Below are 19110 nucleotides of genomic sequence, written 5' to 3'. Positions count from 1 at the left end.
AGAGACATAAGACAAAAAGTAGGTATTGATAGTCTTGTAAATTTTTGACCTCTACTAATAATTAATTTGTGTGGAAAAAAAGATTGTTTTATTGCTTCTTTTCCAAAGTTGAGCCAAAGTGTAGCTGGAATGTTTCAGAGTGGCATCACATTGTACTTTTCCATGACACTTCTTGTTTTTGCAGTTGCAGTAAATGATTATGACAAACCAGGCTGGCATTAAAAAAAAAAAAAGGAATTTCTCATATTACTGCCTTAAGTTTGTGGACCTGTGTTTTCAGAGAGCAAATTATCTTCTGGAATGTAACTCCATTGTTACATGGAGTCTGTTACATGCAAGTCTGCAAAGAGATGGTAGTTCCTTTGTAACCCAGAAGGTTCTGAAGGATGAGGTTGAATTTTGCTTCAACAGTAGTTGTTTTGTTTCATAAACAAAACATAAACATAGTTTTGTTTCATAAACTAAGTTATTTCATAGTGCAAGAATGAATGCAAAACTTATTTCAAACCTGAACACTTTGAAATTACACTTTATATATGTTAAATAGTCATTTTGGATTTCAGATACATAATTCACACCTTTAAAGACGTTCTGTGTACAAACAGTCTCTGCAAAGTAAGGAATGATACTGCTGAATGTTCAGTTTTCAGTATGTGTAGCAGCATTTGTATTGCATACTTTGACTTTGGCCTAGACAAGCTTATACTTGTTTAACATCCATCTGTAGTATAGTAAAATTTGGGGTGTGAACTCCCATCTCAAGAGAGTAGATGGTGTCAATTTTAATGAAACAATTTAAGAGTGTTATTAGCAGGTGTCTTGCATTTTCGCCTGATATCCTAAATCTAATCAATAAGAAGATTTTAATATAAACTTTGTTCTTACATGCTGCTGTGGTTGTAGTTCTGAAAGGAGAACTGTTAAACTCTGTCATCTTACTGTGATGCCTTGCCTAATGTGCCAGAGGTCATGGGAGAGAGAAGTTTTGATAAATAAGTTGATAAAATTTGTCTACAGATTATGCAATCCTGCTGTCTTGTGTTTTCCTTCTTTAGATCTTATTGATTTGTAGATTTTTCTAGTTTTTCACATCTCACAAACTTACTAATGAGAAACAGAATATATTTCTCTTGCAGATTTTAGAAAAGTCTGATTTGGAGTGATAGAGTAATTAAGCCATAAAAAAAATCAATGTTTTGTTGATCAAGGTTTATTTAAGGAAGTACGAAGAGAAAGTATCTGCTTGCTCTATGGCCATGAGGAAAATTTTGTTAAGTTTCCCTGTTTAAAAAAAACGAGAAAAAAAAACTTTTGTCAAAGAAGAAACTTGTTGCTTGCCAGAATATGGTGGGATTTTCACGGCTTCTATACCCACAAAATACACTTTCTGTTTGGTTTGAGAGTTAAAAAAGCCCACCAGACTTTCATCAGGTAGTGATGGTTTGTGTTGACTTTCTTAGTTTCTGAAGGGACTATAACAATCCATAAAGGGCTTGACACCTAATGGAATGATTCAAGATGTGCCTTGGTCCCTGGTTCTCTTCTTGCATTCTGCTTTGTTTTGGGCTTCTGCAGGAAGGAGCTGTGGTCTAGGATGATGATTCTCTAAGTGGAGAACTTAGAAATTTTACATATTTTATAAGTGATGGCTTGCATTCTGCTTTCTTTGGGCTGTTGTCATTTTAATGTGTGCACTTATTGAAGGTTTATCACCTTTGATAAAACACAGTACCTCTGACTTGCATTTTAAGCTTTGAGGAAAGAGAATGAAATAGAATTGTTGTCTTATTCTGCCTATTACTATTACTACTCTGTGAGTTGGAGAGGAGATGAAGTCTTAAAGCTATCCTTGGAATGTCAATGCACCCATTGTATTTTGGCAGAAATGGAAGTATTTTCCTGTTCTGAAATATTCAGTTTTTTACCCCTTGGAAAATAAAACTAAGTAGTAAAATTAATGGGCCTAAAGAGTATGTTTTACTTGGGCAAAATATTAAGTAGTTTTAAGTAGAAATATATAGAAAGTAATTTGAAAATGATAACCAGTGATCTGAAATCCTAAATGACACTGATTTTTATGAATTTGTATGTTTGTTTAAAAATTTTCAGAATGCAAAAAAGACACTTAATATTTATTTCAAATAATTCTAGATCTAGAGTGATTAGTTGTACTTTCAGCTGTCTTTAATATTGATACCTGTGAATGCCTAGCTTATAATATGCTTAAGCATACAAAAGATGAAAAAGAATGTGGGGAATACTGTTCTAAAGTATAGCATTGTTTTGAATTCTCATTTGAAAAGCCACCTGCAAACCTATTCTTGCTTATTTCTGTATCATGCCACCTTATCAGTCTGCTACCTGCAGTCATGCTCCTTATTTTTATGCCTAGTGATTCATTTTATTTTTTTAAGCAGTTGCTAAAATCCCATACAGAGTAATGCATGTGCATGCTCTTTGTTAGTTGATAAGCTCTAAATAGTACCAAGAAAATATATTGTACTGGATCTACTATGTTTTCAGCTTTAAATACAGGTAAGTGAATTCCGAATTATATCCCTAATGGGGGAAAAAGTCTTTGTTAATGTAGCAGGATAACAGACTTTAACAATATCCTCACTTCAAGATGGGGTGCAGGATGAAATACTCCAGCTTCCACTGGATACTACAGAAATTATTTCATAGTTTAGCTTTTGTAGTTTCAATTGTGGCCTTTTTTTTTTTTTTTTTTTTTTTTTTTTTTTTTTTTTTTTTTTTTTTTTTTTTTATGCAGAAAAATTAATCTTAAAAAAATCAGCCATGGAATTTGGGGAAATAATTGTGTCCTTTACAAAAATAAATCTCATAATAAAAACATTTTCTGTGTTTCTATGTGCAAGTGAGGCAATACAAATTACAAATAAAAATACTTAAGTACTTTTCAGGGTTCATGGTTCACTTAGAGAAATATTTCTATTATGAACATGTAAGTTTCAAGTGTAGTGTTGAACTTCTTAAACAGACTATGTTTTTCTTTTGTCCATATTGTTAAGATTTTAGTTTTTTAAGCATCTGCCAAGACTTAGAAGTCTCCTGTGCATAAAACATTTGAACAAAAGCAAGACTAGTACTTTCAGTAGTTTTCTCTGGTCATACATAGATTGCTGCCTCTTTTTGAGTCATTCTCAGTATTATTAACAGGAGAAAGTAATTTTGGCAGCTTCAGTGGAAACTTTTGCGGGCCTTTGCTTAAAGTAAAAGGAAAAAGTTAGAACATAAAGCAGCCATTTGCATTTGTGATATTCGTATTCATCCTTGAAAACTAGTCTAGCTCAGCTCTTTTGTTGATGGCTGAACTCAGTGACTATCTATATTTAGTCTTTGGATCATCCTTTATATTTTTTTTTTTTTAAGCCTGCAGATTGCTTGTCTTGGAGTCTCTTTCTTGCTTCTGTTTTTTTTACATTAGTCAAATATTTAACCATAACACTGTAGCACAGCCCACATTCTCACTTGCTTAGCAGAGGCACTCTGCTAGATAGATCTGCTAGATAGATAAGATCTTTTGTGGCCTGCTGCCTAGTCTGATTATTACTACAGACCAGTAGAACAGCCACTTAATTGGGAAACAAGTGTCCTGTGGGAAAAAGCCAGTTATACAGTTAATGAAGAAATGGATGCAGGAGTGGGGTTTTTTGTTTGTTTGTTTTAATAAAAAAAAGTTCTCATCTTCCAACTGAACAGGGGCATCTCGTTATATCACATCTCAGTACTCATTCTCCATATACCTCTTCCTTTCCATCACTAAAGTCTCATGTAAAATTGGAGCAACTGTGTTGTTCTCATAGTGGCAATCCACATCATTCCTTCTCTACTGATTAAAAAAAAAAAAAAAAAAAGAGTCCAAAATTTACCTACCAAGAACAGGAACATTTTTTGGTTATCAAATGGTTATATGAGCTACCTCTTAATTTTTAAAATAAGCCATTACTTTTTCCATATTAAAATTGATTGTTTACTTAACTGGAAAAATAAAAGTTCCAAATAAAGCTTGTATTTTCATGTAGTTTTGTAATTAGGATTTTTCAGATAGTCTGCATAAATGGTTACTTTGAGTGCTCTCATGCTGCAGCATGTAGTTGAAAGTAATCTGAAGGCAAAGGCAATCTGAAGGAAGAAAGATACCCTCAGCTCTTTGCAACTATTACTGCATATAACTAGTCGCTGCAGTTCTTCCAGTTTTGGTAGGATGTATCTTTGATTATGTTGGTGAAAATGAGGCCTTTTATGTTTGCTGGACAATTTTTGTTAGGACAAGTGGATTTTTCAGTGTGAATATGTACTGTTCAGGGGGTCCTCTGAAAACAGTTCAGCTACAGAACAGGTGAAAATCTTAATACTCAGAAACTGTAGGAAAGATAAGCTTAAATGCTTGCACCGTGTATTTTAAAAGATAAGACAGTTGGTTTGTCCTAAAAAAAAAAAAGGAAAAACAGTACTATTTAAGTAATCTAGTTCTGTATAATATTGTTGCTTGAACCGTCATATGTCTTCTGCATTTTAAGAGGGAATTTTTTTATGCAATTATGTGCATATTCTACTCCTCTGTATTACATTTGCTCTGGGTTGTTTCCTCTTTGAGTTCCACCATTCTGTTAGCTTTTCATTTCTGAGGTTTAATCTGTTCTATGCTTGTTTCATATAGAAATACTTAGCTAAAATTCTGAGAAGTTTTAGTGAGGAAGACCTTTACTTTCTGCCACGAGCCTCTTAAACAGAAAAAAAAACAGGCGGCCAGGGAGATGATGTGGCAAACAACCCAAAACCATATATTGTATTGTTGTTTTCTTGTTCCGTAGATGATGGAGAGAAGCAGCAAAAGCATTTCAAGCCTTCATCAAAAACCTCTTCAAAAGAGAATTCTCAGTTATCTTCATTGCCGCTGGTAGAGCAGGAATCTCCATCTTACAAGGAAAAATTTATTCCTCCTGAGCTTAGCATCTGGGATTATTTTGTTGCAAAGGTATTTTTTTTTAATTACAAAATTTAGAGCAGCTTTTATTCCTCTCGAATTTTTTTTTTCTGGTTAGCTTTTATTACAGATACTTAAGATGTATGATAAAAACTAACTTTTGTTATTAATCATATTTAAACTATTTCTAAAATAAGAAACGTGTATAGAAATCAAGTTAAACTGCATGCAGTGGCAGATATCCCAAATGTAACATGAGAGAGTAAGTTTGTGGAAGACTTGCTGTGTTAACAGTGCTTTTTCTTAGGACTTTCATAAGAGTAAGGTATATAGATACTGTCCTGAATTTCATATAGATATGAAGTAAAAAGCTATGTAATAATATGGATTTATATTTTGTATCATGTGCTTATACACTAGCTACCTCAGGAAAGATGCCTAAGCAGTATTTTATGATCTAGGATGAAAAAATGAATCATGAACAGTGAATAGCACTGTGTGAATAGCACTGTGTGAATAGCACTGGGTCAGTGGTAGTGCTGTTGTCACAAATACCAAACTCTACAGGTCAGGGACAGGGTATTTTTGTTCCTTAGTCCGCTGAGCCACGTGAGGACTGAGAGGAGACAGAGATATTGCAACTTTCATTTTTGGCATTAGAATTTTGACTAATTTAGAAAATAGTTAAGCTGTTGAAATATGCTGTGTCCTTGAACACTTACCTTTTAGTGATGTAAAAACTCAAAATAGTACAGAATTGACTTAGGTGGTATATCTGCTTTTTTATGTGAAACATAATGTATCACTAAATGTGGAACAGAAGATACTCAAGAAATACTACCTTTTTCTTAGCCTTTTCTTCCATCACAAAGCAGAGTGGAATATGACTCAGAAGAGAGTCAGGAAAGTGATGAGGATGATGATATTGATGGGGAAGTGTATTTATCAAGTTCACATAATCAAGAGCATACTAATTCAAATTCTTACAGGTAAGCAACTTAGAATTCAAGATGTCTGCAGCAGTCAGACTTGCATTTGTGGCCATTTGAATTTGAGATAATTCTGCAGTTACTTAACCTTTCATAGAAACACATTACTCAGACTTTCAACATAACATACTCAGGTTATGTTTACTTGTTGACATGGTATAACGACTTTTGTATATAAAATACCTTTAAAAGTTTGTAACATGAGTATTTAAAGCTTTACAAATTCTAAGTGTTAATGCATGAAAAACTTTTCTCAGTAGTAAATGATAAAACTCTTTCTTTTTAGTTGGTCACTGATGCGACTGGCAATGGTTCAGTTGGTACTTCACAATTTGAAGACTTTCTACCCTTTGGCTGGGCATGATCTTTCAGGTAATAAACAGCAGAGTTATCTTTTTATATTTTATACTTCTTTAGATATACAAGAGCATTACAATATGTCTTTTTTTTTTGGTCATTCGAATCATTATGATTTTTGGTCAGTCTTGGAGAATGCTGCTGCAGTATTTAGATCAAGCAGCATAAAGTAGTTAGTCTCTTGTATTAAGTTTAAACTGAGATTTGAATGAGACTTGAATATGAGGATATCTGCAGTATTAGTGGAATCATCCATAATTACAACAATCCACAATTACAATGATTGTAATGGAGAATTTTTTTTTTTTAATGACTTGTCATTTTAGAGCTCCCAGTTAGCTCCCCAATATGCCATGCCGTTCTGAAAACACTACAGCGCTGGGAACAAGTCCTTCTCCGACGTCTTGAGCTGTATGGGGGTCCACCTCAACATTATATTTCAGTTCATGCCTCTGAGGATGCATTAGCTGCTGGTCCTGCACTACTTCGTCATAAAACTTTACTTGAGCCTGCAAACACTCCATTCAGGTGAGTATGCATAATTTTGGTAAATGCTGACTGCAATATATATTTTATTTTATATCTAGCATATTATGTTGTCAGGGCAGATGATTGACCATAACTATATGTGCTACTTGTGTTACTTTCTAGATTTGTACTTAATAATCCTGCTAATAAATTATGAGTACGCATCAGAATTCATGCATATCTGGTTCAAAACAAGACCAAGAAAGATGGTTATATTTTCTAACTTTAGTTTCAATTAAAAGATACTAAAAACATAGCCTACTGATTCTGAGTGTTTGTAAAGAGTAACTATGGTTGACTATTGATAAAAGGAAAAATACTAGACTTAATTTGAGAGAAATTATCATTAAGGATGAGTAACAATGAATTAAATAATTGTTCTTTTGGAGGGATTAACATTAGATTCTAAGGTGAGGTATCAGTACCCTTTCTCAAAACTGAGGGAAAAAATACCTGCTATTAGCAACATTTGTTTAGCTGTCTGTAAAACTGTATGTTCCATCCAGGGAAGAAAGTTCATTTTTTAACTGCCACTTCCTTTCAGACTGCTCCTTCTTAAATTTTACTCTCATCTATAGTTGTAGAGCCAAGAGAAAAGTCCAGGTTTTTGTTTGCAAATTACCTTAGGCTTATCACGTTTTCCCCTTTCCATTCCCATTGTACCTTGAATTGATAGAAGCGGGACACACGCTTATGTTGTGGTCTATATTTTGAGACATACATCTGCTGCATGAGATTATTTTTTAAAATATTTCAAGCCATTTAGGGTTTGATGGTCCCTCCTTAAGGAGCTTATTGCTTATTAGGAAGTTTTGTTTAACCATATGATTTCTAGGCATGAGTATCAACATTTAAAGTCTTTTTTAACTCTGATCTGTAGATCTAATGGTCATGTTGCACTATCAGTGAAGAGGCTGTGGCAGTACTTGGTTAAACAAGAGGAAGTCCAGGAAACTTTTATCAGAAATATTTTTACAAAGAAGCGATGCCTAAATGAGGTGGGTATGATACATCAACTGCTACAGATTAATTTTTGAATTTTTATTTAAGAAATCTGCCCCCTTTTTGTTTGTTTGTTTGTTTTAGGGTATGAATGAGTAATTGTCTGTGACTGTTGTCTACATCTACAGTATTTTTCATTGACACCTCTACCCCCTTCTTTCATTGAAAATAGAAATAATCAGTGTAGGGTACCTGAAAAACTTGGCCAGTTATCTTAAGATCATTATAGATGGTACCTCAGAAGAATGGCAAAACTTAAAAATTCAAAGATCAAAATACCTGTACCTTGCTTTATTTATTCAGGCCATTTGGGATTTACCAACTATTTTCTATCATGTTATGTTTAAGAGGGTTTTTTTGTTTGTTTGTTTTAAAACCGTGGACTGTCTATTCCACATTCGGAATTTGAGAATTACTGTTGCTATACCACAGAATAGATATGTGATGTGCATGTGTGTACCAAATTACTATTATATTTAAATCTGTTGTTGTTGGAGTAGATAACAAGGAATTAAGGTTTTTCTTGATACCTTGTTTCTTATGTTTTACCTTTGTTGTTGTTCGGTGGTTCTTTTGTTGGTGAAGTCATTAGAGGACCACAATGAAACCATGAAAAATTCAGTGGTGGAAGAGCCCATCGTCAGTAAGGTACAATAGTCATACTCAAGTTATCTAGGTTTTAGCTACTATGAAATAAAGAATTAATCTGAAATTAATTATATCCTAGAATGTTGTATTAAACAACTAGATTAGCACAATATTGTCAAATACTGTAGCTATTCTAGCCAGAGAGTTGAGGCTGAGGTGAGCCCAGGTGGCTTGGAAAATTCAATAGTTCTGTGGCTGGTGGTACCCAGGAACTTGGAACTATCTGTAATGGTTTAGAAGAGTGCCCCATAAGTGAAGATAGAATTACCTGTTTTGTGAGAAAACAGCATTTATGACAGCACTGTCTTTCTTCTGTTGAAATAAAACAGTGTAATTGTGTAAATTTTTGGAAGACTAGAGAATGGAGAAATTGAGTTGAATGGGCTGAAAAACAGCAGTTCTACAATAATGAATTGATTTTACTGGAAGTAAAAAAATTTTACTCATGTAAGGGTCAAATCTTCATGTTACCACTTTTGTTTTGCAGTGACTTCTCTTACTGCAAAATTGTCCTGTCTCTACAGCACTTCACATAGTCTGTCAAATTAATGCTTATGATTCTGAGCTGTTTAGTTTTGAATAGTAGTACTGCAATGCTGTTAGGAGATTTGATTATGTGCTGTCATATAGCTGGATTCATTTTAAAAACACAATCTTGTGTTTTCTAAAATAAGAAAATGTAGACAAGATTCAAAACTACATTATTCATGTAACAAAATGAGAATTGATAGCAGAATTAATTTTTAAAATAACTGTTAATTGTTTTGTGGTGCTGGAATGTGGAGGGCAGTTTAGAAGATTTTTGCAATGGTGAAGAACAGATAAGTTGGAAGAAGTTGAGGTTTATTTTCCTGCTCTGGACCTTGTCTGTGCTTCTTCTAGACTAGTTCATAATTCTTTTAGGATTTTTTTTAATTTCACCAGTAAGAATATGAGGAGTCTTAGAAAAAAAACTTTCTTCTAAGCAGAAGACATCAAGACCTTGACACCCCCCTTTGTGCTTGTAACCTGTTTTTCAGTATCGGTGAAAAAATGATGAGAATGAACACAGTTATTGGATTTTATGAGAGAGTATTTTCTGTGTTCTTATTTTAGGTGATCTCAACATGGCATTGGGAAGCTAGATTACACTTGAAAAATATGCCATAGTAATTACAGATCATATTAGAGACAAATTATATAATTGTGTCTAGTCTCTGTACTGCCAGGACAAAAAAAAAAATTTGTCTTCTTTTTTTTTGCCTTTTAAATACAGATAGAAACAGATCTGGGATATCCAGGAGGAAAGGCAAGAATAATTCATAAAGAATCTGACATCATTACTGCTTTTGCCGTCAATAAAGTGAGTATAAGGACAGTATGATGACTTAATTATGTAGTACTTCCCTCTGTTAAACAAGTGGTGATGCCATTCTGAATGGCTAGATATTTTGCCACCTGTCCTGATGGTTTGAATTCTTAGTGCCTCTTTCTCTAAAGTACTTTGTAATTATTCTATTAAAGACACTCAGTTCTGTTACAGACTACCTCTCTTGCACACACTTTTTAAAAAATTATTACTGTGCAATAGATGGGAGAAGGACCCTTTGTAGTGTTTTCTTTTGTAGTAGTGTTTCTACCTCTTCCTTCTCTATCCAATACAAGGAAATAGTGATTTTTTTTTCTTTTTCTCTTTTTTTTTTCTTTTTGACCATTTAATGTGAACTGGTGGATGAGTGGAGGGAAGGTGGTTGCAAGCAGTGTAGTACAGCATGCTGGGTGGTTACTGCTTGGTTCTCCGGGACAAATAAGGAGAAACAGAGGTACTTGGGAAAGAAGGTTTAAAATACAAACGTATGTTGCTGTCCCAAATAGAAACATTTTAACATTTAAACTTCAGCCAGTTTAAATATATAGATTAGGCATGTTTGTATTTGTAAACAGATTAACTAAATTTTACCCAGAACCAGGGCAAGTCTAAAAACTATGCTTTTCAGTATAGCTTTTGTAAGAGTTCTTTTTTGTATTACCTTTTTTTCAGGCAAATCGAAACTGCATTGCCATTGCATCAAGTCATGACATTCAAGAATTAGATGTTTCTGCAATTTTAGCTACACAAATCTATACCTGGGTTGATGATGACATAGAAGCAGAAAATAAAGGGTACACTTCCTTTGTTTCCAGTAGTGCAGCTTGACTGCATAAATTTATGCTGTAAGAAAGCACAATATTTAACAGTTGCTTGAAATATGACTTGCAACATTGTTTCATTCATAGGGCTGATGATTTTCTAGTTATACATGCTCGAGATGACCTGGTAAATGTTCAGGGGACAACTCCGTATACTCACAGTAATCCTGGCACGCCTATCAACATGCCTTGGCTTGGGAGCACCCAGACAGGACGGGGTGCTTCTGTGGTAAGCAACTTGTCAAAGACTAGGGCTTTCTATCTGTAGCTTCACTTTCTCTTCATTGTTGCTGGTTATGTTTTACATATAGCATGTGCCTAAAAACAGCCTGGATGTATAATCAAGATGAGAGATGGAATTGTTTTATGATCTCATTAACGAGCTAAAATACTGCACAGATTCGAAGATGTACTGTCTAAGCAAGCAGAGATTTCAGTAAAGCCATTTCTACTTGGGATAAGTCATTAAAAATAGAATTGCAAATCAAAAATAGAAATTAAAAAAATGAGAACATTGCGGTTTAAAATACTCTTTAATGAGCTGAAGCCAAATACTGCACTTGGAATGCATAAATTGAGGATATATCAGGATTGGATAGAAGATTTTGTGTAAAATACTGAAGTAGCTTTTAGTTAAAGCAGAATCTCAAGTTGTGCTCTGAGTTCCAGAGTATTCTAGTCTTTATTTAAAGTTAATATCAGCTTCTGCTCTAGTACAAAGTGCCATTTTATTGCACTGTATATTAGCAAGATCTTGTGTACAGAAATGATAGTGAACAAACACCTAAAGCAAACTTCATTGGCTGGAAAAAGAAAATTTCGAGCAAAGTGAACTAAACTCTAGGCAAATGAGGATTCATGGAATCATGAGAAAAGTTAATACCGGAGAAATACTACCAGCTACATGTATCGCATGTAGTTTGAATGCCATGTCACACTGATGTAGGACTGCAGTTTTTTATTCCCAAGATTTCTAACAGCTCTGTCTTATTTCTTTTGATGTGTTGTACAGTGTCCCCTAACAGCATTATTAAATGACTCACTTCTGAGTTCTAGAAGAGATGATGATGCCTTTCTGAAGTAAACTAGTGAAGGACCAAGGAAAGCATGACTCTGTCTGCCAGACCAAATTGACCGTTCTTGTAGCAGTGGTGATACCTGACAGTAGTAGCTCTTATTTTTACAGAGTCTGGAGTAAAAATAGCTTTTCTCAGCAAAAAGTATTTGCACAGATTTAGTTCAGATTAAATGATGGTTCCAATTTAGGCTGTTGGAATGTCTTACTTTATAATGCAAGATGCTTTTTTCTGTAGTAATGCAGGTCTGTAGATCGGTCAGCTGGGAGATGCTTTCCTGGAGCCGCCTTTAACTGTACTGGAATGGTCACTCAAACACCTGATTGCCTTTAACTCGCCTTCTGTTCAGTACATCTGCATATTGTCTAAAAGTTTAGGCTTGTCTTATGGTTGGTATTGTGGCTGTAGAGAACCAACTGCAGATGTGGAGGGGAGGCGAAGCTACTGAGTGGGAATTAAGGAAGGAAGATGCAGGGAATGTTGAGAGTGGCTGGAGCTCCTGTGGCACAGCTTGGGTCTGGAGCAAAACCAGCTCCATCAGACTACTTTTTGTTGCTACTGTTTATTACGTTGTTTCTTTCAGTACTGTTTGTGATCCTGTTTCCCATCTCTTCAATAATTTGAAGCCCTTTAGAAGATAAGTAGACTGCTGTTTGGTACTACTGCTGGCTTTTTATCTTTGCTTCTTAACAGGGCAAAAGGCTGATAACTTCATTTCATCAGCACTGAGCTCTTTGTTATTATTTTTCAGTGTTCCTTTATGTTTATCTCAGAGAGAGGAAGCTCAGCGATACATTCTTCAAAGCAGTGTGTTTTTTATATATATACACCACTGTTGATGGAACTTTGAGCTCTTTAGGTATTTAGGCCCACAGCAAGCAACTGCCCCCCAACAGGGCAGGCAATGTTCTAGCCATCTGCTAAAATTAATGAGAAGTTGAGGCCAAGCAGTGTCAGCTGTCCATTAGATTATTTGCATTAGGTAGTGATGTTTGGCTTCTGAGTCGGAGAGAGTGCGCCCAAGACTTGTGTTAGCATAGCCTCTGAAAGACATAAGATTTTGTTTTCCCTTATTCCAAAGCATCATCCACTACAACATAGGAGAAGATGACATATGTTTATATGTTGAATGAGGCAAGAAGGTTTTCACTGACTTTTTTTTTTTTTATTTCTCTTAAAGTTTGTTTACCTCTTTCTTTACATGCTTCTGCTTCTTCCTCTCTCTTGCTTATCTTACAATGTTCAGGAATATTCCAATAAATTTAATGGAATCAGAAAGGAATTGGCAGGAAAAGAGGTAAGACTGCAGTCTAAGGAGTACTTATATCTGGATTCATAAATCTCTGAGGCAAAATTTGATATTTACCTGGGTGTAAAAGCTGCATAAGTATAAGCTGCATAATAAGTATAACATCTACACTAGTTCTGGGAGAGCTAAATTTTATCTCCATTTCTAAACGTATGCTAAAAGTATGCTTGCTTTCAGTAGGAATTTCTCAAAAAAAAAACCCAACAAAAACCCCCACTATCCCTGATTATTTTAGTTTAGTAAATACTTTCTTCTGTAGTATTAACTGTCTTTTTTTAAATTATCTTCCATGTTAAACAGATGCTCAAGAAAGCTATTAATAATGTCAGAAGAATGGCTTCTCATCCAACATTACCATATTGTAAGTTCACTTTACTAAAACAAAATTATCTAAAGGTTATATATTTGCTTATTGTCAGTGGTACCCAGTACTCCTACAGCAAGGCATGTATTTTGCAGTTTTACAGCTCTAGTGTTTATTTGTTTTGTTTTTTTGTTTTTGAGGAATGAGTTTCTTGCTATGATCTTTCTTTTAAAATTTGGAAGGAACCTTCGTGTTCAGATAACTAGGACAGCTGGAAAAGTTACTTAAATATGTTCTGTTGCAGATCTGACAGGTGCTCAAGATGGTAGTGTAAGAATGTTCGAATGGGGTCATGCACAGCAAATCACATGTTTTCGCTCTGGTGGCAATTCAAGAGTTACTCGAATGAGATTCAATTACCAAGGAAATAAGGTAACTGATGGAATAGAACACTTCTCTACTTGCTCTCTTTCCTTCTTATTTGAACAGAAAAAATAGTGGATTAGCAGAAACATCTGATTCTTCAAATCTAAAGTAGTTTATTTTTGTAGTTGTAGGAGTCAGCTCTTACGTTCTCAGATGTGCAGTGACATCATAAGATGTCACTCAAGATACTGCTTTTCTACTGCATAAACATGTTAAAATATGCAATATATTAATATTAATGTTACTATGTTAATATCCTAATATTATAATTAATATAATTGATGATATTAATAGTATAATTCATCTATATATTATATATGTGAACATATATAAAATATATATATTTTTATATATGTAACTTCTGTAGAACTTTTTTCCTTTGAGGGTGACAGAGCCCTGGCACAGGCTGCCGAGGGAGGTATTTGTGTGCCCAGGAACACCAATATTAAGGCATATATGTGAATATTGAGTCACACTTCGTATATATTGTTTGTGTTCATGTTTTCTAGGTTTGGGTATATATATCTAAGTGTATATGTATTGCATGTATATACACGTATATTTGTACTAATTGAAGGATGAACTGACATTTCTTGGAGCAATTTGCAAGGGAATCTTTATGCATTATATAGAGATCTATTAGGCATAACGCATAGGGACTCAGCTATCATTTGAAATATTTCTATACTAAAACAATTGTGTAAGTACTTTGTTGCAGCTGTTGTAGAAACTGTTATTTTGATAGTTATCTGCACCACAGCGTAATGAAAAAAAAGCAGAATTCCTTAAGTTTTACAGATTATTGAAAATCATGCCACTTTGTTTGCAAAATGGTGTATGGTAGAGACCTCCTCCATCTTAATACAGTATCAGTGTGTGTGCTAAGTTAGACTTGACAAGTTGCTTTGAAAACAAAGTGTAAAGTTTCCTAGGACAAAGGAAATTGTTTTAGTGGACTATATGGGGATAATATAGTTACTCTTAATGAATATTTTAACTATATATTTTTAAGTTTGTAATCTAACACATACATATTTATAACTTTTTTTTTTCCCTTATTTCAGTTTGGAATTGTTGATGCTGATGGATATATCAGTTTATATCAAACAAACTGGAAGTGTTGCCCCCTTACTGGAACCTCACCGAAACCATATTTGGTGAGCTGAAACCTTAACTGCTGCCATGAACTTGTGTTCTTTTTCCTGCCCCTTTAGAAAAGTTAGGATTGATCCAAGAGTATACTAAAAAATTGTATTGATTAAATTTTAGTAATTCGCAAATTAGTGTTTTGTGGTAGTCTATATGACAGAGCAGTTCCCAATTCCTTATCATATTTCATAATTTGGAAATGCAGTGTTAGATCTCAAATAGCATAAATGTTCTTTGATATGATTTCAATAAATCAGGAATGGAAAGTCTACTTTAGTGGAAAAACGTGAGTATTTTATTCACTACTTACTTTAGTAAATTTATTTACTATTTATTCACTATTTAGTAAAAATTAAGAGTAGAAGGTATATGCATACCATTATACACTGTATTCCTCAGAATGTTTGTGAAGCAGCTGACCTCAAGGAAGCTTAAGCTTTCATACTAACAAATTCTTTTTTCTCTCTTTAATAATTAATTTCTAAACTGCTATTTTTCAGACCTGGCAGTGTCATAATAAAACAGCCAATGACTTTGTTTTCATCAGTTCATCATCTTTGATAGCAACAGCAGGATTGTCTACAGACAACAGGTAATTATTTGTTAATGTTCCTGTCATAATAAAGAGAAAACAAAGTGGGCCTTTTTAAAATGATTCTCCATAGGGAGTTGGGGAGTGTACATCTGTGCCTTTTTTCCCCAGGGAAGGGAGGAGGGAAGCTTGCACCTAAAGTCCACAGAGCCAATACAGATGATTCTATAAGGAAGCACAAATTCTCCGTTCATGCTTGATATAATCCTGTCTTTTTTTTTAAAGAAATAAGCTTGAGGGATTGTTAATGTTTTAATTTAATTATAAATTTACGTAAGACTCAGTTTTGATGAAGTAGTAGAAAAAAAAAAATCATGGACATAAATTCAACCACAAAAGACAGTACAGTGTCTTAACATGAGTCCCTTGTGAGAATAATCAATATGAATCTGTAGCAGGCATGTCTTGCATTGCGCATGCAACTGATCTTGTTGAGTCCAAGGACTACTGGTTTCTTAATTGGGATTTAAGCATTATGAGGTTTGTAACTTACTAGGGAAGGTTAGCAATTATTTAAAATAGAGACACATAAACCAACCAACCAACCAAACTGACAGTGTGGGAGTAATTTGGAGTCAGCTCGAAGGTATTAATTTTTAAAAATCTGTTTTAAGTTATTGTGTGTATGGAATAACTTTTTTAAATATTCAGATTACTTATTTCAGGTGTTCCAAATACTTCTTAGAACATTTTTCACTGAATTGAAACTTTATTTTTTCTATAGAAATATTTGTCTTTGGGATACTTTGGTTTCACCTACCAATAGCCTGGTGCATGGTAAGTAAAATACATTCGACAAAATATTTGATTATAATAACGTGTGTCTGTCTTTTGGAAAAGTTATTTTGTAGGAAGTAAATTGAATATTAGTAGCTAAACATCTTGCACTGTCTTCTGTGGGTGCATTTTCGGGAATCTCTATTAAACATAGGTTCTTGATAAGCTATATATAGAAATGATTGATTCCATGGATGTAAGCATCTTCTTTTGTATACCTAACATCTTTGCATCACAAGCACAGTTCCTCAAAAACTTGAGGTCGTTAGTTTCTGTCTTTTCAGACTGGGGAAAAAAAAAGTTTTAGGAATTCCTACTTACAGCATCTGGAGTATGGGGAGGTTGCAGTTATACAACCCTCTTAAAAATGATAGCATTACTATATACGTACGCACACCCTTCAGTTTTGTGCTTCTATGCCAGTGCTTGTAACTGATAAATCAGAGATGGCCCAATCTATTATTTAAGCATTAGACCAAATAATGGTGTTATAACATTATGTGTCCAGATGTCCAACTATTCTATATATGTAAAGAATATGAGCAGATATACTTCTTGTGAACTGATACATATTTCACTGCCTTTTGGAGAATCCAGCCCTCAGGGAAGCCATGATTATGGAAATAGATCTGTGGAATTAAGGCTGTCAGTAAGCACACCCAATTTTCGAGCAAATAGTTTTCCATTAATAGGTTTAGCAAGCACATCTGCAAATCAAAATCATATATACTGAATTTTAGAAATGACCTTTTAAAGATGCTCTTTTGTTTGTAAAATATGAGTTTTTGATTTCAAATATCTATAAAGACATATTTGAGAGGCATATGAGACTTCTAAACTTAAATTCAGAAAAGTGTTTGAACCTCAGGTACTTATGCTGCATGCCATCTGCTAGAGCTTATAGCATCTGGTCTTGGACATACAGAGCATTGTTCTGATAACTGTAATCTTCATTCACTTTATTGTAGTTAATGTTGTCTCTTCACTACACAAGCACTGCATATTATCCAAACAAATTTGAAAAGCAGCAAAATTAAAATTAAAATTTTTAAGATTAAAAGTGTCAACTTTTCATTGCCTATTATGACACGTATTTTAGGACAACATAAAAATGTTTTTGCTTTTTGTATGAAAAAATCAAAAACTAAACTAAACTAAAGACCTCAAGTTTTTAAGGAACTGTGGGGATGTGTAAAGAATCTATCTCTGAGAATGCAATTACAGACGAATAGAAGTGTTGTAGGATTTTTGTGCAGAATAGTTTGGGAATACTGCAACTTCAGGATGTGAAGCTACACCTAAATATACACAGTATATTGCATTAAAGGGGATTGATTGCATCTGGTTCCATTGCAGTTTCCAAGTCACTGTTTAAACCATTAGAGGTTGATGGAGAAGTAAAGCTAATACAGTGTATTTATTTAAATTTATTTGCTTTGTCTTTCAGGTTTTATTTGTCATGATAGTGGAGCAACTGTGCTGGCATATGCTCCAAAGCATCAGCTGCTAATATCTGGAGGCAGAAAAGGCTTTACCTGTATCATTGATCTTCGCCAAAAACAGCAGCAACAATTACTCCAGAGTCATGATTCTCCAGTCAAAGCAATTGCTATTGATCCTACAGAAGAGTATTTTGTCACAGGATCTGCTGAAGGCAACATAAAGGTATGTTTTTGGTTTTGTTTTCATGACAGAGAGGGAGAAGAGAGCTGATGATATATAAATTCAAATTATTTTTTAAAAACATGTGAAAAGCTTACGTAGATGTGGAATGGTCAACCTCCTAACCTGGCCTATATTCTGCATTTGTCCTCAACTCTGACCCTCACAATTACTGATTATGAAATTTTAGTCTTACTTTGCAGTCCTTCTTGCAGTTCAAGTATGTCATATTATAGAATACGAATGTTAGTATTTTATGAAGTTTATTAAAGGATTACTGTATACATATGTTCTTACAATTTGTGTCAAAGACCAATACAATTTAGTCTAGTCCATTTTATCCATTACTAATTACTAGTCAGTTTTAAGATTATAGAATTGTCCTTACATCGAGATTGATGATGTTTTCATGTGGTGTTTTTTTTGTTGTTTGTTTGTGTTTTTTTCAGGTGTGGAGTCTGTCTACCTTTAATCTCCTTCACACTTTCATCAATGAGCATGCTCGACAGTCCCTCTTCAGAAACATTGGGACAGGGGTCATGCAAATTGAGGCAGGACCAGCAAATCACATATTCTCCTGTGGTGCTGATGGAACAGTAAAGATGAGAATCTTGCCTGATAGATTCAGCCCTTTAAATGAAGTGTTAAAAAATGATGTGAAGTTTATGATCTAATACTTAATACAGTATGTAAAAATTCCCCTGCCATCACCCCCAAATACTTTTCCTGTAATAGCCAACAAAGCAAATAGACTATGATAGAGCATGCCACAAAGATACTGCTTTTTTGTTTTGTTTTGTTTTTCATATTTATTATCTGGAGCTTTTAGTCCCTAATGCACTGATGCCTTAAAGATTAACAAAATCCTTCAGATTTTGATAGTTGCCTAAAATAACTATATGTGACACTGAATTATATACTTACAATATTCTTAAGGTGTTGCTAAAGTGGTTTACTCTTCCTGTTTTGGTAGTTATACTCCCTTAGGGAGTGTACCATCTGGGCATGGCCTCTGCTTATATTCACCTGGCCTGTCTTGGAAACCAGGTCCAGATGGAAACCTTGCATAATGTTGTCCTTTCACTGTGTGGCAACCTCTCTCTCTGTCTCTCTCTGTCTCTCTCTGTCTCTCTCTGTCTCTCTCTGTCTCTCTCTGTCTCTCTCTGTCTCT

The 19110-nt window shown here is 34.3% G+C and overlaps 1 protein-coding gene across 6 annotated transcripts in view; it reads left to right on the top strand.

Annotated features, from left to right (window-relative positions):
* DMXL1 (Dmx like 1) overlaps positions 1-19042 on the top strand; it is a 61815-nt gene extending 42773 nt beyond the window's left edge. For 2 of the 6 annotated variants that reach the window (XM_026052821.1, XM_026052819.1), the window contains exons 28-44: positions 4839-5002; positions 5804-5940; positions 6227-6312; positions 6624-6825; positions 7706-7823; positions 8413-8475; positions 9731-9817; positions 10496-10617; positions 10732-10873; positions 12967-13017; positions 13330-13390; positions 13638-13765; positions 14824-14916; positions 15409-15500; positions 16225-16277; positions 17725-17942; positions 18389-19042. In XM_026052821.1, coding sequence (XP_025908606.1) covers positions 4839-5002; positions 5804-5940; positions 6227-6312; positions 6624-6825; positions 7706-7823; positions 8413-8475; positions 9731-9817; positions 10496-10617; positions 10732-10873; positions 12967-13017; positions 13330-13390; positions 13638-13765; positions 14824-14916; positions 15409-15500; positions 16225-16277; positions 17725-17942; positions 18389-18613 — 2042 coding nt within the window. In that variant the 3' untranslated portion in view covers positions 18614-19042. The remainder of the gene's footprint in view (positions 1-4838; positions 5003-5803; positions 5941-6226; positions 6313-6623; positions 6826-7705; positions 7824-8412; positions 8476-9730; positions 9818-10495; positions 10618-10731; positions 10874-12966; positions 13018-13329; positions 13391-13637; positions 13766-14823; positions 14917-15408; positions 15501-16224; positions 16278-17724; positions 17943-18388) is intronic. The other 4 variants (XM_026052824.1, XM_026052820.1, XM_026052825.1 and 1 more) reach the window with 2 other exon arrangements.
* The last annotated feature ends 68 nt before the right edge of the window (positions 19043-19110 follow it).

Source organism: Nothoprocta perdicaria, unplaced genomic scaffold, assembly GCF_003342845.1.
Source record: "Nothoprocta perdicaria isolate Ctin4 unplaced genomic scaffold, notPer1 scaffold_92, whole genome shotgun sequence".
Taxonomy (NCBI): domain Eukaryota; kingdom Metazoa; phylum Chordata; class Aves; order Tinamiformes; family Tinamidae; genus Nothoprocta; species Nothoprocta perdicaria.
This window is presented reverse-complemented; position numbering and strand designations above follow the sequence as displayed.